Source organism: Nomascus leucogenys, chromosome 25 (assembly GCF_006542625.1).
Source record: "Nomascus leucogenys isolate Asia chromosome 25, Asia_NLE_v1, whole genome shotgun sequence".
NCBI lineage: Eukaryota > Metazoa > Chordata > Mammalia > Primates > Hylobatidae > Nomascus > Nomascus leucogenys.
Genome location: NC_044405.1, coordinates 11916690 through 11939603, shown reverse-complemented (window position 1 = coordinate 11939603; position 22914 = coordinate 11916690). Strand labels below are relative to the sequence as shown.

At 35.6% G+C, this 22914-nt stretch overlaps 1 protein-coding gene across 1 annotated transcript in view; it reads left to right on the top strand.

The window, feature by feature from the left end:
* CYYR1 (cysteine and tyrosine rich 1) overlaps positions 1-22368 on the top strand; it is a 100828-nt gene extending 78460 nt beyond the window's left edge. Inside the window, 2 exon segments of the mRNA XM_030806294.1 lie at positions 9316-9473; positions 19939-22368. Of these exon segments, the coding sequence (XP_030662154.1) occupies positions 9316-9473; positions 19939-20072 (292 nt within the window). The 3' untranslated portion in view covers positions 20073-22368.
* The last annotated feature ends 546 nt before the right edge of the window (positions 22369-22914 follow it).

Below are 22914 nucleotides of genomic sequence, written 5' to 3'. Positions count from 1 at the left end.
CGTGTTGTGCAATCTCAAAGCTGTACTGACAACTAACCAAATAATGACATTTGGTACCCACACAGTTAAATATATATCTTATATTATATATGTTATATATACATAAAACAATATGTATGTGCATGTGTATAAACCTTATAGAAAACTGAAAAATCGTGTTTGATTTTTTTAATATGACCATTTTTGAATCATATGTATTTGACTCATTAAATCTATATTGGCACAAAATCAGGTAGGAATTTGGCACTTGTTCAGATAATTCAGTCAGTGCAAATAAGTGCTAACCAGGCAGTTCTTAAAGGGTACTTTTTGTTCATCAAAGCATTTACCATTGAACTCTAGTGATAAAGTGTTATTCTGTAGATCACCCTACAATCTACAACATATTCAAGAGCACTTTTTGTTCTCATTTTGTATACTACTTTGACTTCGAAGTAATGTATAGATTTCTTGAAGATCTCTCACTGAGCCACAAAATTTAATTCTACATAAGATATGAGGAACAATCCCAATTAATGAAATTGGACGCAGTCACTTGCTTTCCTGGTTCTGATATGCTTTTTTAGAACTTTTCTACAGGATCCCAGAGTACCTATATGTTCCTTAAAACTGCCATTTCCACATGAAATATTTGTTTTTGTTTAAACTGTATAACAATTTTGGCAAAGGAATTGTATTAGGTAAGATTAGGTTGGGTAGCATATCACATACACATACATTCACACTCAAACTAGAATAACAGAGACTTTAATAATTTTTTTTAAACTAGTTTGTTTCTGGTGCAAAGGAAATGGGAGTTGATACAGCATCTCCATGTTGTTATTAAGGATACAAACTCCATCAAACTCATACCTCTTCCATCCCTAGGATATGGCTCTTGTTTTCATGGTCCACCTTGGAGACTAGAGCTCAGCCATTACACTCCTATTTCATAAAGCTGAAAGGAAGGTAAGACAGAAAATGGGAGAAAAATCCCATTCCAGCCGTCTTTTAAGGAGATTTCCTGAGAATTGACACAAAATATTTTATTACAACTTATTTTCCAAAACTCAACATGTAAAAAAAAAAAAAAAAAAAAACCACTAGCTTTAAGGCTACCTGGAAGATGTAGTATTGGCCAGGCATGGTGGCTCATGCCTGTAATCCCAGCACTTTGGGAGGCCGAGGCAGGCAGATTGCTTTACCTCAGGAGTTGGAGACCAGCCTGGCAACATAGCGAAATCTTGTCTCTACAAAAATTACAAAATTAGCTGGTAATGGTGACGTGTGCCCATAGTGCCAGCTACTAGGGAGGCTGAGGTGGGAGAATCACTTGAGCCCAGAGGTTGAGACTTCAGTGAGCCACTGCACTCCAGCCTGGGTGACGCAGTTAGACCTTGTCTGGAAGGAAGGAAGGAAGGAAGGAAGGAAGGAAGGAAGGAAGGAAGGAGAAGATGTAGTCTTTATTTTAGTCAACCCTCAGACTTCTTTTATCAAGGAAAATGTAGAAAATGAATATTTGGTTACACGATTGTCTCTGTCATGGGGCTTGAGTCAATAAATCACGTAAATTTATTCATTTAAAGAGATATTTGTTTCTAGTTTTATTATCATGAGGCTAACAGAAAAAAGTTATCTATAAAGCCCCAAGAAAGAGGATATGTTGAGTGAAGTTATTAAGGGGAGTCACCAGAATGAAAGAAAAAAGCAAAATAAACATTTTTGGCATATTTGGATTTTACAGATTTTTTTTTTTTGCAAGTAAGGTAGACTTACTGGAAAAATTACATGGATTGGTCTTCCTACACTCCTAAGCATTTTACACTTGAAGTAGTTACAATATTTAATAACAATTTAACTATTTGATATTATAGTCTTCTTATCTGATACACGTATACATAGATGTACATGTAGCCAGACTCATAGAGATAAAAATAGAAATGGAAATAGTTCTGAGATTCTACGATTAATATAAGTAAATACTGTTAATATTGAAAATGATACTCCATTGAGTTTGTTTTTCTAGTATTTTCTGTAATTATTTATTTAAGCAACAGAGAAGAAAATGCATTATTTTTAAGTTAAGCAAGTCAAAATGTTACTAAAATTGCCAATGATTTATAATAAAATATTGTATTCAAGGGTATTACAATATTTTAATGAATTGGCCGAAAGAATGAATTATTGAGGAAGTAGGATGATCTGATATAGAATTTTGCCAAGATTTATTCTCCTGTATGTAGTCGACTTTCAGCCCTGTAGTCGGAATAGGATTTTTATCATTGCTTAATTCATCTCATGTGTATCATCATAAATAAATACGTCTACTAAATATTACCTTCTTTAACAAAAGATAAAAATGCTTTAGCTTCACTTATAATTTTTTTTATTTTAATAAGAAATAAACCTATTTTAAGTTTATTCTTTTGAAGCTATGGTTACTTTTTCCAGAAAACTCTCTCTTCTGATACTTTTACCTTTGACCTATTTCAAAGGTAAAGGTATTTTATTTCAAACTCTTATTTCCATATGGAAGTTTAGCCTAACAAAAATATTCTAGAATTTTTCCCACTTTTTATATAGGTATAAAATATCTGTGTGGTATCAAATATAGATATCAAATATCTGCATGGCCTTTTTAATTTTTCTACTTTATTGGGACTACTGTTACTAAATTATTACATAGAATATTCATAAGCCCTTTGATTTACAGTTTTATAAAATGCATTTGTAAATTGGGTCATATCCAAGAAGAAGATAAATATTACCCTGGTGTACTTTTCATGTCTGCTATTTTCCTTAAATATTATTTAATATTAATAGTAAAACCACATCAAGATAACTAGTAAGCTGCTGTATAGCAGTGCTAAGCCTAAAAGTGTTACTGTGACATGGCAACATTATCAGAATCTTTTTTTACTCATGAAAAGTGATTTATGGAATAAAATATATTATCTCAAAGCTTTGTTATAAAAGACAGTTTCATATTATTTCAGCCACCATAGACACATTTAATATCTTGATTATAAAATCTCATTTTGCAAAAAAAGAAAACAAATTAGCTAAATTAGAACCTAGAAACAGTCCTGCACAGGCCAACTGATTTCTGACAAAGGTGCAAAAGCAATGCGATGGGGGAATGAGGACTGCTTTTAATAAATGGTACTGAAGTAGTTGGCTATCCACAGGCAAAATAATCTATTAATAATGAACCTCAACCTAAATCTAATACCTCGTACAGAAATTAAACAAAAATAGATCGCAGGTTTAAATATCAAATGTAAAACAGTCTTTTAGAAAGAAACATAGGAGAAAGTCTTCAGGACCTAAGGCTTAGTGAAAAGTTCCTACATATGACCCCAAAGCACAATCCATAAAAGAAAAAAAATGATAGATTGGACTGTATTTAAAAACTTTTGTTCTGTGAACGACCCTGTTGAGAAGATGAAAAGATGTGCTACCGACCAGTAAAAATATTCGCAAACTACGTATTTTGTAAAGGACTCAAATAATTCTCAAAAACTCAACAGTAAAATAACCAAGCAATCCAATTAGAATATGGGCAAAAGACTTGGGTAGACATTTCATTGAAGAAGATGAATGGCAAATAAGCTTTCGAAAAGATGTTCAACCTTGCTAGCCATTACGGGAATGCAAATTAAGACCATGATAAAATACCACTACACTTAATGCTTTATCTGTTAAAACAGCTAAAAGATAAATTATAAAACTAGATACTGGCAAGGATGCAGAGAGGATCTCTCATACTTTGCTGGTAGGAATGTAAATAACTTGGAAGTTTCTTTAAAACTCAAACATACATTTATCATACGTCCCAGTAATTGCACTTCTGGGCATTTATTGCAGAGAAATGAATACTTATGTCCACACAAAAATCTGTACATGATTGTTTATAGCAACTTTATTTGTCAAACCAAAATGCCCTACAATAAATAATGGATAAACAAACTGTTATAGCCATATCATGGACTACTACTCATCTAGGAATGAACTACTGATACATGCAGAAACTGGAATGGATTCCAAAGGCATTACGCTGAGGGAAAAAAGACTATCTCCAAAATTCACATGCTTGTATGATTCCATTTGTATAATCTTCTTGAAATGACTAAATTACAGAAATGGAGAACAGATTGCTGATGCCCCGGGTTATTGATGGCAGAGAGAAGGCATGTTGGATATGACCATAAAGCAAAGTAATAGCAAAAGGGAAATATTTTGTGATGATGGAATAGTTTTGTACCTTGCTTGCTGTAGTGGTTATATGACTCTGTGCATGTGTTAAAATGACATAGAACTATACATACACCTTATAGTAATATCAATTTCCTGCTTTTCATGTTGTGCCATTGTTACTTAAGATGTAACCATTTGGGGAAACTGGGTGAAGGGTACATGAGCGCTCTGTGTACTCTTTTTACACTTCCTGTGAATTTATAATTATTTTAAAATAAAAGTTTAAAAGGAGAGAGGAAAATGTGCAAACCTTGCAAAGCGTTGTTTAAAAAAATATACATTCCCTGAAATTTTTTCAAGGTTTTAATGATGCCAGATTTTTCAAATTAATAGCTTCTCACTTTCCAACAGTTGACTGAGCCAATTATTTATATGCAGGAAAGTTCCTATTTGTTTATTGTTTCTTTTTATTAATTACAAAGTAAATAATGCTGTAAATTTTATACTTGCCATGTCTTAAATAACTAATTTACGATTGCTAATGGATATCAAAGGATCGAGGGCACCAACTTCATGATTTAATCAAAAAAACTAATTTAATACATTAGTTGCAACCTCATTATTGACCTCAAGAGCAGGCACTTTTGCTGGAGCTGCCAACAAGGAAACAAAATGTGACTAATTTTCTACTTTCCTCTATTTAAGAAAAGAATTAATGAATATAAATATGTCCCAATTTGATATCTTAACAGCTTCCATAACACATAGTTTGGAAACTCTATGCCTGACTAACTGGGCCATTGATTATTTCTGGAACATAAATTAAGTCCTCCAGTTTAATCTTATTTGGACCTGAAACTTACAATAAAGGAAGTTTCCAGATTACTTTTAATTTTCTTACTTCAAATTATCTCCTTTCATAGATCTTTTTTTCTTGAAAAGATTTATTTATTAAACTACTGGACTCTGCTATTATTTAATTACTAATAGCAACACATCCAAATATGTCTCACATTCTGCCATCTTAATAACAAAGTTAAAATGCCTATAGAAGTATTTTAAAGGAGTTTATTGATATTCTTAATAGCATTCTATTTTTGTATGTGAGTGGGGGAAAAGTGTTAGACAGAAAATTTCCTCTGGAAAGTATAAGCACAGCTTCACAATCCCTCATGTGCACTTTCACTTTTCAGAGTTTTCTGAGGATTTCAGAATTGCAGACAAAGGTCAGTTGGTGGCCAGACTTGACCTGAACAAACCTCGGGCTTTTATCTAGTCCCCATGTAATCTAACAGCGTTAATATTCCCACCTTCACTGTAGGAATATAAATGTTCTCAACATGCTGCCCTAGCTGCCCCTGGGAATATTTCACAATGCATAGTGTATGTATTTTCTTTACAAAATCGGAAAATTTCTGACTATGAGACAGATCTGGCCCCAGTGGTTTGGGGTAAGAAATTATGGCCAGTCCCCAGAAAAGTACAGGATAGATGTTCACGTACCACTGAGAATAAGGACCTGTTTACCCAACAGATAAGTCCAGGAGCACAAGACTCATGACAAGAAATTTGGGAGGAGAGTCAAATGAGCACCAAACTGACCTTCACTTTATAAACGAGGAAACTGCGGCACAGAGAGGTTGAGCAACATGCCCAAGGTTACCCAGCTATAGTTGGTACCTAGGTGATCTGCCTTCAGAGATCATGCTTTTACACCACAAAGAATGGTTTGTGAAGACTTAAACCCGTAAGCCTCCAGAGGGAAACCCAAAAGACAGCAGGCAAAGCGGAGCCAGAGACTGGGTCTCTGAGATGAAAGCGTAAGGATTTCATGAAAGTTCATATCCTTATGAGTACAGCTCCAAGCTCCGGGATATTGGCAGTGAGGCTGATGCTCCCCAAGTATGAAATTGGAGAATCCTTTCATGGAGAAAAATGAACAGCCCCAAGGAAAAGATCTATGGGGACTGATCTCAGTTTGTCCTGTTCTTTGGAGTTCACCTGTCAAATTCTGGCTTGCAAACTAAACTTCCAAGTAGCTACTTCAAGCTTTTTTTTTTTTTTAATAGGAGAGAATTCAAGGATCACCAGACATTTGAAGAAAACATCAAACATGAATGAGATCAAAATGAACAATCAATAAAAAAGAACCTAGACAGGACGAGGAAATACAAACAGTAGAGAAAGTATCAAAGAATATATCATTGGTGCTTTCAAAGATTAAGAGACTGCATCAATGGAAGAAACAGACACTGAAAACAGGGAGGGGAGTGCAATAGAGGATGAGATAAAGCACCAGAAAATTAAAAATAAGATAACTGTAAATTAAAGTTTAGTACAACTTTGGAAGATAAAGTCAATGAAATTCTCCAGACAGTAGTTTTTTAAAAAGGATTTTAAAAAAGAATTAGAGAATCGATCCAGAAAGTTCAAAAGCTTATTTCAGAATGGGTTTCCAGAAAGAAGAACACAGAAAATAGTGAAGAAAAAATTAACATTGTATGGAAAAGTTTCAACAACTGAAGGACATGAGCCTCCGAACATAAAGAATCAAAAGGACCTGGCAAAATATATATATTTTAAACCCAGGCACATTACGAAATTTTAGAATACCAGGAGTAAAAAGAAAATGCTAAGAACTTCCAGAAAGAAAGAAAAGGAAAAAACGGTATCACACAAAGAAAAGTAATTATAATGCCATGGGAATTCTTTACAGCAGCTCCAAATTCTAGAAGACAATGAGCAATGCCCTCATATTTCTCAGAAATAATGTCTTTCAGTTTAGAATTTCATACATAGAGGAATTATCAGTCACGTGAGAGTGAAGGATTAAGTCATTTTCAGGCATTCAAAGACTTGAAAAATCTACTTTCCTTTGAATGCATTTTTAAGAAGCCATTCAGCAACATGCTTCAACAAACAACGCAGTTCACCAAGAATTAGCAAGAATTGGGTCCAGAAACTAAATGTGAGGATCACCAAACAGGGCTCAAGGGGAACAGTTCCAGGTTCAGAACAACCAGTAGTCTTAGTTGCTGTAAGAAGGAAATCATCAGGGGAGCAGAACAGAACTGATAAGCTATTTTACTATGTTTGAGTATGAAAAAGCTACTGATAATGTGGGAAAGATTTCTAGGAATTTTTGCGAGGAGCAGATATCAATATGTGTATGGAAAAATAAAAATTTGTGGAAATTGTTTAAAAATAATAAGTTGTAAAATAAATGCGATAATAATTTGTAAAAGGTAACTATGGTACATTGCTTGGCTCAGCAGATAGCAAAGTTATGGCAATGTAAATACTGAAGACTGATTTAACCAAGGATAAAGCTTGTCTGAAAGATCTACATTCCCAAATACTATAAGAGGAGCCAATAAATAATGTGTAAAAACAAAAAATATAAAATAATGTAATCATAATATTGAGAAATAAGAGAAAGGGCATTAGAAAAAATAACTGAAAGGGTTGAAGTGGTTGCTTTTGGTGAATATGAAAATGAGAAACTGAATATTTTTATTCTTCACATTTACAAGATCATCACTATAGATAATAAAAAACTTGATACATAGAAATACAGTTTTACCTCATGGCAATTATTCTGTTATTACTGGTAGTATCCTGTTAATACTTGCTTTTCCATTCAATACTAATTACTATCAATACTAATTACTAGTATTCAATACTAGTAAGTATTGAAAATACTAATTAATTGAATTAGCATTCAATTAATACTAATTGATTGAATTAGCATTCAATTAATACTAATTGATTGAATTAGCATTCAATTAATACTAATTGATTGAATTAGTATTCAATTAATACTAATTCATTCCCAGAGGAAAATAAAGCATTCTACCATAAAGACACATGCATGCAAATGTTCACTGCAGCACTGTTCACAATAGAAAAGACATGGAATCAACCTAAATGCCCATCAGTGGCAGACTGGATGAAGCAAATGTAGTACATATACACCATGGAATATTATGCAGCCATAAAAATGAACAAGATCATGTCTTTTGCAGGCACATGGATGGCGCTGGAAGCTAACACTAATTAACTGGATGAATACGAATTACTATCAATAGTAATAGTATTACTATTAAGTTAACCATGTATCATAAACATTTCACTTCAATCCATGTGGATCTCTTGACCCTTTTTAATCAATGTGTAAGATTCATTTTCTGATGAATTTTTTTCTGTCAGTCCTCTTTTTACGGACATTAGGATGTTTCTCTTATTTTGCTATTAGCCACAACACTGTGATGAACATCCTTGTTATAGTATTTATGCTCATGTGCTACATTTCCTTAGGGAGTATTGCTAAAAATGATGCTTCTTGGTCAAAATTTATATTTTCATAAAGATTTCCCCATTGCTTTTCAAAATACGGAAAAATGTAGTTACCTACAAATTATATTCCACACACACAATCATAATGTTGACTCTTTTATGCTATTTGGCTTTTTTTCTATTTATGGTTTTGTTGCATGAGCTAAAACTTTCTGGAGGAAAGAAACCATTAACATTAGTAGAAATCGAAGTTTTATTTACGTTCTTCCTGAATTTAATGGGATACTTGTTTGTCATAACTGTTCTCTGGGTAGTTTAAAAATCTGAAGTTTGGTTTGGTTTTCTTTTATTCAGAAACAAATATTCTTGTTCTATGAAGAGTGTTAATCAGGAATGAGTGTTAAATTTCACTTAATATTCTGACATCTACTAAGTTGTTTTCATTAAACACATACATGCTATGCCCAATAGATAAATTCTTTGCTGTTTAGATACACAGCAGAATGGTTTTTTAAATTATTACTTTGGAGAGCATATCTAGATAATTGTGCTTTGTATCAAAACATGAATTTTAAGAACCAGAATCTGAATGATGAATTGGTCAACGGTGCTAGAAGAGGATTTTTATAACTTTTTCATATCTATTGAAATACAGACTATTTGCTTTATCAATTCAGGGAACTTATGGTTTTTTTTAAAAAAAAAAAGAAAAGAAAAACACACACACATTATCCTTAAGAACATTTGTAAGAAAACACTTGTCCTATAATCATGGAGCTCTACTAGAAAGACTAAAGAATGCTTACAAGTCTTTTGAGTAAACTTACTTGTTTTTCCTTTTAGGGGCACTGCAATTGCGGGCATTGTTTTTGGAATAGTATTTATCATGGGGGTCATTGCTGGGATTGCCATATGCATCTGCATGTGCATGAAGAACCACAGGGCAACCCGCGTGGGCATCCTCAGGACAACTCACATCAACACCGTCTCCTCCTATCCTGGTGAGCAAAACTGTTGACTGTCAAAGGCTCAGATTTGTTAGTTAACCTTCTGCTCCTCACAGAGAGAAGGAAACATTCTAGATGGTCACTGAAACCACCTCCAATTTCATAGAGTATTTCTAGGTACATGTAGATTGAAGTTCTAGCTGAATCAAGATTACTTAAATCCAAGTAATACAATCCCTTTCTTTTTGTGAAGGTATTCATATTTTTAATGTCTGTTTCATTGACTACAATTGCCAGTCAGGCAGAATTAAGATAAATAAGCAATTCACACCCACTGTGTCTACCTGCCAGTGAGTACTGACAAGTAATTATAAAGTATAATGTATGTCTCAATAAACTGGCATCTGATCCAATAGATATATATGTCTTGAGAAAAAGCATTCAAGAAAATTTTCATATATCTTCATTAGGTCGAGAGAACAGCTTTAGACACAATATTAAAATTCTCAACAGGCCAGGCACAGTGGCTCACGCCTGTAATCCCGGCACTTTTGTAGGCCAAGGTGGGTGGATAACTTGAGGGCAAGGGTTCATAACTAGCCTGGCCAACTTGGAGAACTCAGTCTCTACTAAAAATACAAAAGAAAAAAAAATTTTTCAACAAAGAGCAAGGGTAATATATTAATAATTTAACAAATATTTATTGAGAATATGCTAGAAGTTCCACATATAAAAATATATTGAGTACATGTGGCTTCATAAACAAAATACTGCATTTTGCATTAGAGGATTTCAAGAATGCTTTCTAAGTCAATCTGTGCATGTACAATTTGACATATAAAAGGCAGGCAAGTTCTAAATTTAACACACCCTTAGGAAGTTAATTTGCCATCTACACTCATGTCTTTTCTTTCTCTGTCTCTACAGGAAAAGAACAGGGTACTTTCTACATGCAACTGTGCTTTGTATTTGTATTAATTCCCTGTTCTGTCCTTCCTCTGTCAATCTTTTTTTTTTTCCTCTATCATCTTCAACTTGAGGGAGCAAATTTCAGATCAATATGGGTATGATAATTCCTCTTGTTCCTCCTTGGTCAGTTCTTCTTCTATAATATTTTCATACTGGAGTACCTGAAGGCTCAGTCTTGTCTTTTCTTCCATATTGTATCTACACTTACTTCTTTGCTTGTATTAAGAGTATTACAACCTCAGAGTAGTAAGTGCCATTCATATGCTAATGCCTCCCATGTATCTCCAGTCCAAACCAATTCATTTTATCCCAGTGCCTGTTGAACATCTCCACTTGAGTGTCTCATAAATATCCCAAATTTGACATGTCTAAACTTGGATTTCTGATCCAAGTTTTGGATTTCTCCCAAGACCCCTCTCCACTCACAGCCTTTACCATTTCTCTTGATGGCATCTCTATCCTAGTTGCTCAGGCCAGAAACCATGCACTCTACCAGGAAAACTTCTTGGCTCTACCTTCAAAATATATACAGTATTTGGACTACTTCTCACAGTGAGAAGTAGATATTGTTACTCCCCCAGTGGGAGAACTTCATCAGCTCTCACTTCCTTTACTCTAATAACATCCTGGCTGGTCTCCCAGCATCCACCCTTTGCCCCCTGGGGTCTATTCTCAACCCAGTAGCCAGAGTGAACCTTTTAAAGTAGATGTCAGATCGTATTACTCCTGCGCTCGAAATCTTCCAGTGGTTCCCCATTTCCCACAGAGAAGGCACTAAAGCATGTAGTTCTTCATTTTATCCAAAGTAAAAGGCAGATTCTTCACTGAGGCCTTCAAGGTACTGCATAAATTGGCTGCTCTTTTTATTTCCCAGGGCTCCTTTTTTTCTACTCTCTCCCTGGCCACTCTGCCTCCAGTCACATTTTTTCCCTTGCTGTTCCATGAACTCACAAGGCCACATTTCCACCATAGGGCTTTGCCTAGAATACTGACTCCCTCACTTCATTTAAGTCTTTAATCAAAGGTCACCTCCTGAATGAAGTCTGCCCTGATCACCCTATTTAAGAGTGTAGTGTGTCCCTTCTGACAGCATCCCAATTCTCTTTGTGCTGCTCTGCTTTTTATCCAGAGTGCTTTTAATCTTCTAAGGTATCGTATAGTTTAGCTAATCATTATGTTGATTGTTTATTGTTCATCTCCTCTTCCTAGAATATGAACTCCATGAGGCAGAGATCTTGGTCTATTTTGTTCAACACTCTATTCCAAGCATGTAAGACCAGGCCTGGTACATAATGGGCACTCAGCTGAATGAATGATGAACACAACTCATGAAAAGACCTGAATTAATCATATATCAATACCCTAGGGAATTGACTTTAAGTTTCACCGTGGAATGTACTCACTACAAAAGTAACATGCAATTTCAAATATTCCCAACTTGCAAGAATATTGGTCTGTAAAGATGTTGGAATATAAGGGAAAACATAGATGGAATTATTTTTATTATTATTTATACCTCTCAATTTTTTTCCCTTGGTCAAACCATAACCCAAGAGAAAAACAGAAGAAAGTCAAGCAAAGACATTAATTGTAGAGAAGGCATGAAGAATTGCTTTGCAGATAACGTTCTAGATACTCATTAGCTTGATCAAAAAAGTTTAATTGAAAGTAATGTTTAAATATTTTTATAAAATGTTCAATATTTTATTTTACCCTTCTGTAAATTCGAACTTTGAATAAAGTGAGAAGATACTAAATGTCACGATAGTAACGTAAGGTCACATGTTTTCTTGGGTTTGAAATTTCAGTTAGCAGATGGAAACATGTTTTTAAAACTTGATAGTAGCATCATTTATACTTTCAGGTCACAGGAATGCGTTGCATTTTTATTAAATGCATTGTTCTCAGAACTGAATAATGGAAGAAACATAATGAACCTCATGCTGAAAACATTTTTACTGCAAACAAGACTCTGTCTTTGAAAACATAATGTGCATGATTACTTCTCATTTCCTTCTCAAAGTCGCTAATTAAGATTTTACTTAAAGGTTCAGGAAACAACACATAATGGTATTGAATACTTTCCAAAATCTTTCATCTATGGAAACACAAAATGCTTTTACCCACACTAATTAATTAACCCTATGATAATTGAGATAACAACCCAGCTTATTGTATAGTCCTACAGCCCACAGATCAGATAAATGCAGAGAGCATAATTTGGCAGAGGTGAAAGTGTACAGTGGGGAGCCCTAGAGTGAACATTATTACTCTACACGAGGTGAAAACAGTGTCATTCAGCTGTCACACCTGACCCTATGTTGGACAGTGACCTTCCAAAAGTTTTTCATTTTTGCCATATTGGGTAGAATGAACAGACGTCCTCTTTGAATCAGAGGATTCAAACATGAACTGAGAAAACCTTCTTTGATGTCATATTAACTGTGGTTAGAGAATTAATGCTACAGACAAAATTTATGGGTATGATGAAGTAGAGCCAGCAAGTACAAAATTTTGCTATAAAATGGGTAGAGAAAACTGAGATGGACATGAAGTCAAGAGGTGTTGTTTTTGTTGTTGTTGTTGTTGTTGTTTTTCTTATTGAGAAATCCAGATGGTAGTGCCTTGTATTTTGCTAGTACACTGATGGTAAACATAAAGGGGGAAACTGATGAATACAGAAGATAGAAGGGATTGTTGGAAATCAGTGTCCTTAAGTCTGAGGAAGAAAGAAATTCGGTACACAAGTATAGGGGCTAGCCTTTGATGGGATCAGAGACAATTCATTATGTACAGCACGATCAGAGACAATTTATGTACAGCACATGTAAGGCAATAAGTACATAAACACAGTTTCAGTGAGTTGTAGACTTGGTGGTCAAAGGATGTTCTCTTTTGCTCGTGCCAATTTTCTCAGTGAAATAAGAAGCAAGTCTTCTGCTGAGAGTGAAGAAAACTGAGGAGGTATTTGAGGTTAAGAAAAAAAAGCATGAAACGGGAATCTCAGAAAATGAAGAGTGTGAAATGTCTAAAGAAATGTATAGCTTCTGAGCAAGGCCAAAGGCCACAACACTTATGAAAATGGTCATTTACTCAAAGTGAAATCATTCAGCATGATTGTGCATTTTTCTCTAGTCACATTAAGCTCCTAGATATTGATCCAGGATAACCAAAGTGTTGGGTTTAATAAGGGTTGGGGTTCTGCCAGGCAATGGAGAAAGAGATAAGAACATTGACAATAGGTGCAAAAGAGTAATTTTAGTGATGGCCCATAAATCAATGCTGAATAACAAAGGACACCATGACAGGAAAGAGGTGACATCAGTTTGAATTCCTTTAAAACTACCATTAGTAAATTGGAAATCCAGGTGAGGTCCAAGATGCAGTGGAATGAGTATTCTAGAAAGATACTAAAGGGTGGTGGTCACATTTATAATTAAGATTTACAAAATAGCACTATTATTGCCAACAACAAGGGTGAAGAGACTTTTGAAGGAAAAATAGTCAAGGGACTTGAGAGGCAGGGTTAGGTGGATGTTGAAATCACAAGAATGATAAGAGAAGTTGTGGAGGAAAGAGAGACCATGGGCCAGATGTTAAGTCTTCAGTGAATGAAAGTTTGGGATAGGGCAGACCACAGATATTGATAACAAGAAGGAGTAGAAGGTAGTATAAGATCACCCCAGCTACTACTGAGGCTAAGGCAAGAAGATCTCAAGTTTGATCCTCGCTTGGGCAAAATAGCAAGGCACCTACTCCGTAAAAAAATAAAAATAAAAAAAAAGGCATGGGATATGCTTCTTTTTTCATGGCATATGTGCTAGAAAAGAACACATGGTAGGCTGGGCATGGTGGCTCACGCCTGTAATCCCAGCACTTTGGAAGGCCAAGGTGGGAGGATCATGAGGTCAGAAGTTCGAGACCAGCCTGACCAACATGTTGAAACCCCGTCTCTACTAAAAATACAAAAATTAGCCGGGCATGGTGGCGGGTGCCTGTAGGCCTGTAGTCCCAGCTACTCGAGAGGCTGAGGCAGGAGAATCACTTGCACCGGGGAGGTGGAGGTTGCAGTGAGCCAAGATCGCACCATTGCACTCCAGCCTGGGCAACAGAGCAAGACTCCATCTCAAAACAAACAAACAAACAAACAAACAAAACCAACATGGCATAAAAGGTTTTAAAGGGTAAGAATAGGTAATAGCTTGAAAAGTGGCTATGAAGATTATGAGCAGTCTGAGCACCTCCTGGCCCTATAGGTGGTAGGATGTGGAAGAAAAAGAATAGCTGTGCTTTGGTAGTGCTGCTGGGGAAGCCATCCTCTCCTGGAAAATCAGATTTTAATTAGAGTAAAAAGGTGATGTGAATGTTCCTTTCCACTTCCTGAGTTAACCGTCTCATGCATTCTTCTTTCATCTCAAAACTCAAAAATCCCCTCAGCCTTCTCTTTCTCAGCAGGTGATTTCTCAACAGATCTCATTTCTCGAGAAAACAGACAGGGTCAGAAGAGAACTTTCATTCTGAAAGCAGGAGTTGCATGGTGGAGGCAGGGAAAGAGGGTGAGGTGACAGACTGTGTTCCACTGAGCACAGTGAAGGGGGTGGGGAACTTTGGGAAAATTAAAAAATTGATGTGCAAAGCCTTCCAGAATTAAAGGTCTATAATAACGAAACCTGTCTTTCTCATGGTGACAGAGGGATGTGAGGCTTGATGGAATTTGTCTTGATGCTATGTGAGTGGAAGGGGAACAATAGGTTATACTATATCTTTGCCTGTTAGGCCATTGTAGAGGATAAATGGGCAGTATTGAGTTTATGTGGCTGGGGATGGGGATAATGGAGGTCTTGCCAGGAGCTTTGTGGGCCTTTATTTAAACCCTCTGTTCTGGGTGGGGTTAACGAAAATTGTGAGTAGTGGGGTTTGGGGGAGAGTAGATGAGAAGGTTTGCAATAAGAAATTGTCTTTAAATATAAAGCATGAGATTCATCAGTTCTACCAGCTATCAAAACTATTTAAAATCAGTAATAATTAAATTGAGCTGTGTCTGCTACAAAAAGATATACCTTGGTCATTGGAATAGAACAGGTATATTAGAATTTTATATACTGTAAAGGAGACATAGCAAAAGGATATAAAAATTGAGGATTATTTAATAAGCCACACTTAGATAATTTGGCCTAACCAAAATTTAAAACTTAGAAAAACTAAACTTTGATGCAAAAATATACCAAATAAAATAACAGATGTAGAGAAGCATTAAATATATATATTTACATGGGTAAACTCAGAAATAGGATACTTATGTATCAACTATCTGAAAAAGAAGACTAATTTTTAAACTTGGAAATAACACAGAAGAGATTTTTCAAATGAATAACTATATATTTTGTTGTGCATAGGTTTTAAACTTCAGAATGTCAGTAAGGTAAAAATTATATAATAAACCACTTTGACAAAGAGTTTTTATTAAAAGATATATAATTTTGTGTACTTTTTTATATCTTACTTATATCTTCACTGAAATTAAGATCCTCATTTAGAAACTATCACCAGTCCAGAACAACAACAAAAAATTCACTCAATATGAATAACAAACAGTGGACAAGATGTAAAGCGGGTCAAACCTAGCTATTGTCAAAGAAATGATCAAGTAAAATAAAGACCTAAATTTTTCACTTAATTTACTAAAATATTAAATGATAATGTACTTGTATACCCTTAGAAGATGAAATAATTCTTTTTGAAAGTAGTTTTATAATGTGTTCTAAGCAATAAAAGGTATGTGTTATTTAAGCCAGCTAATTAATTCCTGGAATTTTATTCTAAAAAAACAAAATAATTAAAAAGTCTATGTGTAAGAAGATATTCATCACTACATTAATTATAATAAAAAATTAACCTCAAAATAGTGAATGGTGGGTGGAATAACCACTAAGGCAGCCATTAATAAAGCTTATGAAGAATATGCAGCAGAAAGAAAAGACTTGCATTGTAATACAAAGTGAAAAAGTATAGGCCATCCTCTGTGACTGCAAGGATGCAACTACACACGAGTGATCAAGAGACAGTATATAAACATATTATTTGTTAAATTGGGTTGACAAAATTATGGATGATTTTCTTCTGTTTCCAAATTTTCTGAAATAATTGTGAAGAGTTTGGGTAACACCACGCATCTTCCCATCACATTAGCTTTAGAAATATTGGCCGGAGTGGGTAGAAAACTTTACATTTCTTCTCTGAATTTCATGGCATTGCTAAATGTTTTAATATTGTAGACAGCTATATCAGACATTGAGGATAAATGGCCTATTTACCCTACTTAAACAGGAGATTAGAATATTGGTTATGAAAGGATTTCAAAGGCACATATCTCCAGCTGCATACATACAACTTTTAAGTATGATTTGACCTGTAAAAAAAGAACAAAACCGCTTAGGATTAATCAGGAATTCTAAAATGGACACTTTGAAAAGTTTATTTCCAGTGAAACTTTATTATGTGCAAGAAAGAAAGATAATACAGCCCACAATTATACAAATATTATTTCAAATGTCTTCCAGTGGCTGGTATTATAAAAGATGTGCCATGTTTATATCTTGATGGGTAGTCCTCAAAACACCACTCTTTAACATTGCATCAGAACTTTGCCAAAATTCAAAGGTTATATGAATGAAAGACCACTGTCATATCTTAGATTTTCATGTTCAACATGCAGCTGCGTAAGCCCTAGGGATTCTTGCTGAAATGTCCTTCAGCAGTTTTTATGCAGATGGCAGAATATAAACGCTTTGTTACAGACGCATAAACACATGCCGTGGCTTCATGACAGAGAATGATGTAGAGTCAATCTGCAGAATCAGCTGGTGTATGCTCCTCAAGTGGGAGGCAGGGAAAAGCTTTGGCAGAAAAACAACATAGAACCACATGCTTGTAAGAAACAGTTCAATGGTTTTCCTGCTGCAACTTCCTATTTTCCATGGAGTCTGCAGTCTTTCATTCTTGGCTTGGATGAAGTTTATTATAAATCTCTTTGTCTCAGTGTTCCTAGATATAATGAAGTCAAGGAGTGGGTATAATGCAGAGGGAATGTGTATTTAGACTCCACAGGACTTACTCCATTTTGTTGCAGGAAACAGAGCTTGGAGTAGCCCAGCCTCCAAGGGTCTGAGGGAGCACTGGGGAAACTGTATGTATGCATCCTCGCTGATTTATTTACAGAGCTGTGTTCTCGGCTGAACGCCCTCAGCCTGCCCAGCCCACTAGAGACTTGCAAGACTTTTGCTCCGCAAAGGAGTGCTCAGGGGACATCCCACTCAGTTCTGTGGCTCTGTCTTCCTCTTCTCTTCAGTGGCTCAATTCTGCTTCCTCACATCCTCCAAGTACAGGGCAATCAGTGAGTGGTTCAAATCATCAAGCTCTTGGTAAAGATAGGCAAACTAAAAAGATCCAGAAGAAAATTGTATTAGTCCATTCTCACACGGCTATAAAGACATACCTGAGTCTGGGTAATTTATGGAGAAAAGAGGTTTAACTGACTCACAGTACCACTGGCTGTACAGGAAGCATGGCTGGCGAGTCCGCAGGAAATTTACAATCATGGCGGAAGGTGAAGGGGAAGCAACCACATCTTCACGTGGCCAGCAGAAGAGAGAAAGAAGGGGGAAGTGCTACACACTTTGAAACAACCAGATCTTACAAAAACTATCATGAGAAAAGCAAGGGGGAAATCCACCCCCATGATCCAATCACCTCCCACCAACTCCTTCCCCCAACATTGGGAATTACAATTTGACATTACATTTGGGTGGGGACACAGAGCCAAACCATATCAAAAACAGTTTTTGTCTGCATATCGGTGGAAGCCCTATTATGTCTATGTCTGTTTATCAGAACACTGTCAAATTCTTATTGGAAAGAGTACAAATTAAGGTTTGTTTGCAAAAGCAATTTCAGTTTTTGCAATTACTTTAATGGCAAAAACTGCAATTACTTTTGCATCAACCTAATAGAAGACATTTAGAAAAGTTTGTTGAAATGTTGTCTGTTCCTTTCTGCCATTCTAGTATTAAAAGCATGCCCACTTATTTGCATTGTGATGACACTGGTCTTGTGATTTGAGTTACATTCACAGTAGGCAATTAAGGCATGTCAGTTTCCAAGCAGAATCAGGATCCTGATGATGATTGAGCTACTGGCAATTCATCAGATTTGTTGCTGAGGGAGTTGCTCAGATGTTGCAAAATGATTCGGTTCTTGGAAACATGGATAAATTTCAGCTCAAGGAGTACTTCACTTTCAACACTAGAGAAAGGAACTGAAACCACTACAAAATAGACGGTTATGTACAGTCATCATAAAGTGTATTAAAAGGTAGAACAGAGGATACTAGAGGCTGGGAAGGGCAGGAAAAAGGGATGGATAGGGAGAAATTTATTAAAGGATATAAAATTACAGCTAGATAGGAGGAATAAGTTCCAGTGTTCTATACCACTGGATGACTCTAGTCAACAATAATATATAGTTTCAAATGGGTAGAAGGAGGATACTAAATGTTCCCAGCATAAAGAAATGATAAATGTTTGAGATGATGGGTATGCCAGTTACCCTGATCTGATTATTATACATTATGCATATCGAAACATCACTATGTACCCCATGAATATGTACAATTATTATTTGTCAATTCAAAAAAATAAAATAATTTAAAATTTAAAAACTTTTTTAAAACACTGACATATGGTACAGTAACAAAATGAAGAAAATTTTTCAAATAAGATTCAGAAAATTAAATTTTTCATCTTCATTTCCTAACCTATTTGTCCTCCTTTTTTGTCTTCTCCTTCATATTTCTGTAATAGTTCTACCCCCCTCCAATTATAAGAGTCCTGTACTGGGTACCCAATACCTCAACCCCTTCTTTCACTTTCTCCTCTTTCTCCACACACCCAGTCATCACCTAAAGACTTGGTTGCTCAAGGACTGTTAGGATGTTTTCCCCTCACTGTCATGAGTCCCTTATCATCCCTGATATATGCCATTACATTGTTGCAGCTTTTCTTTTATCTACTTCTGCCTCTGTTGACTGCTGAGAGTGATCTTCTCAAAGCATATTCACTGCCATGTTCAAAGAATCCCTGATAACTACATGTTATACATTCTACATTGCATTCAGAGCCCACCATGGTGATACAACCAGACTCATTGTCTTTTCCCATTCTCTCTTTCATGTACTTTTTGCTTGAGCTGAAGGGCTCTCCTGCTTCAGTGCTTTTGATCAGCCTGAATTGTCCCTCAGCTTCTCTTTCTGCCCCTTCAGCATCATATTTTCAAGAAACTTTCTCTAAACAACCAATTCTTAACACTTTTACCCACGATACCACATTTTAGAGCACTTACCCTTTCATACATATGTGGTCTTGGCCTAATACAACTAAGATTTTTGCAGCCACAATTTATGTCCCTTCCCAAATTATCTAGCCCAGTGGCTTCAACACAGTAGAAATGCAAATATTTGCTAACTCCTTGATGTTCTCTTCCCCTTCTTTTTCAGCAGGACCACCACCCTACGGTTACGACCACGAGATGGAGTACTGTGCAGACTTGCCTCCTCCATACTCCCCCACCCCACAGGGTTCAGCACAGCATTCTCCACCTCCTCCTTATCCTGGAAACCCAAGGAAATAATCTATCTCGTAGAACAGAACATGTGCCAATGGGTGATCTTGCCTGGAATAAAATGCCTCTACTCAGAAACAGGCAGGAAAGAATTGCTCCAAGGAATACTTTTTGGGGTCAGATAATGTGGCAGGTGGAATATCCCTGCTAGGAGATACAGGCTTTCTACCGTGCTCAAAGCTGACCCCATCTGGAGTATTAATGTTTGGTTCTATGGAACCACATTTTAAGAGATCTGCTGATCCACCTAAGCACATTCAGAGAAGAGTAATGTAATTGACAAAATATCTGATAATCATGTTGTTTAAGGGCTAGGTGAAGAAAGTTTCAGTATTGATCCTGGAAAAAGAGAAGATCTAAGTAGGATGGGAGAATGATTTGGCCCACACAAGGAAGCAACTTTATTCTATATAGCTTTAAAAGTCAGAACTAGGATTGTTCATTCTTTCATTCATCAATAAATGTATTCTGAGTGCCTAAGAGTTTACTATGTACCTAGCACTGTTTGAGGTCCTGATGGAAGTTACAGGATGGGTACTCTGGTTTTAGTACAAGAAAGAGCAATGACTAGATGGCTTTGTGAAGCTCTTGCTAGAGACACACTCCAGAAGGGATGTTTTGTATAACAAAATCAAATAGTAGATGGGTCCATTGGGCCTCAGAAGTTCTGCTCGTATTTTAGGTGGGTGTGAAGTGAATTTCTATGTGTCCAGGAGTGAATACAACAGAAAGAGTTGGATCTTATTTATTTAATTAGGGAGTTAAAACAAGACCAAAAAGACTCAACAGCCGCTTGAAGCCAAGAACTCTTCAATGCCAGCTACTGCCACCTAAAAATCATCTGGCTTTATAGTGGATCAGAATAAAGGTTATTCCAACTGTGGGGAGAAAAAAAATTGTATCAAGTTCCACAGGTAGCAGACACTTCACTTCCGAGTAAAAGATGAGAAATAAAATATTCCCACAGGATTTTAGGTCAGGGAGCAAAAATCTCAGAACTTGACCATGAAGATACACAACAGGCTTGCAAAAATACAGTGGGAAATGAAGTTCAGATTCCCTTCTGTGGAATTCCTTAAAACTATTATTTTTTTCTCCTTTGTAAAATTTTGATAATCTATTCTCTTAAAAAGGTTAATGACACAATTAAGATACTGACATCAAATTGTTGCCTTTTACCAAAATGCAAATTTTATGAAGTGCCTACCTTTATATGTATAAGCATTTAATAAATAATTCTAATGTGCCATATTTTGCTGTGAGTGACCTTAACATTTATATTTTTATATGAATTGTTTCATGTATTTATAAAAATTGTATATTGAACATTGGAAATAGATGATTAGATTTTTGTGTCATTTTACAATTAAATCTAAAATGTTTAATCCAATATCATCAAAACTCAGTGAAATCCCAAAACAGTGCCAAGAATTTTGCTGAACGAAACAATCAAACGAAGCATTTTAAGGTTTAAGTTATAGTACCTGTATTTGCAGATAAGAAGCTTACTATATCATTATTATAAGTAGCATATAGTACTTTCAAATACCTATATTAGAAAGATATTCATCTGACTGAAATATAACCTACCTGCCAGTAAGTTCCAAAGGCTGAATCTGTTTTGAATGACTTCCTTGATTTTTAAGCACTGATGATTTTCTTATATATGAGGATGCAAAGCATTCAAGAGTTTCAGCCTGTTCTGGTGAGGGGCTCCCTGACTTTACATAAAGTTTTCAGCACAATTTTAATAGTACATATGCTTTAATTTATTTTTCTTCTGCATGTGGTCAGACCCAATTACACTGCCGCTATGACTCTCAAAGTGCCGGGGTTTCTGTGATGAGTCTGAGAATGCTGAATACAAATATACCTTATATTCTTTAAGGAAAATAGAAAGGAAAGATCAGCAGAAATAGGGTTTTATCATCTTTACCATCAATAAACATTTATTGCATACCTCCTATGTTCTGCAAATTTTCCCCAAATAGAAGTCAGTTCAATCCACAACATCTCTTCTTTGAGTTGTTTATGGCCTCCCTTAAGGCATTTTACAAACCCATAAGCCTACAATAGATGAGTATTTTTACTATTTGTATTAAGTGTCATAATAGCATACATGTGCACATTACCAGTATAGACTGCTGGAGTTCACTGATTGTTTCCATAGATGATGCTTCTTGGGGAAAAATAGTATAGGATGTGAAAGCTTTGAATTATGGTTATTTAAAAACTAACATTTGCTGTGGCCAAAGTGTTTGCAATAAGCAATAAAATGAAAGAACCTATTGTAACACAGATTATATTTTCATTGTCTGTGTCCATTTTTTTTCACCCTCTATTTCTGCTGACTTTGCCTCATTCTTCTGTACAGGAAACACAGGGCTGGAGCCAGACAGACTTTATTTTGAATCCTGTCTCCTGCCTGTGTGATTTGAAGCAGGCTACTTCATCTCTGAGATTCGACTTTCTGCTCTGGAAAATGTAAATAATATTATCAGTCTCATCGCGTTCTGCAAAAACTGGATGAATATATACAAAATTCTAAGTACAGTGCCTGGCACAGAGAAAATGTCCGATAAATATTAGCCCAAAATAAATTAACAAAACAACAATATAATGAGAACAACCTCTAGAACTGTATTATCCAACACAGCAATCATCAGCTACATATGGTCATTTAAGTTTAAATTAATTGAAATGAAATTAAATGAAAAATTTACCTCATCTGTCTCACTAACCCCATTGCAAATGCTGCATAGCCTCATGTGGCTAGGGGCTACCTACGTTATTGGGTAGTGCTGCTCTAGAGAAATCTATGCAAAAACGCAGTGAGATAGCAGGAAGTCAT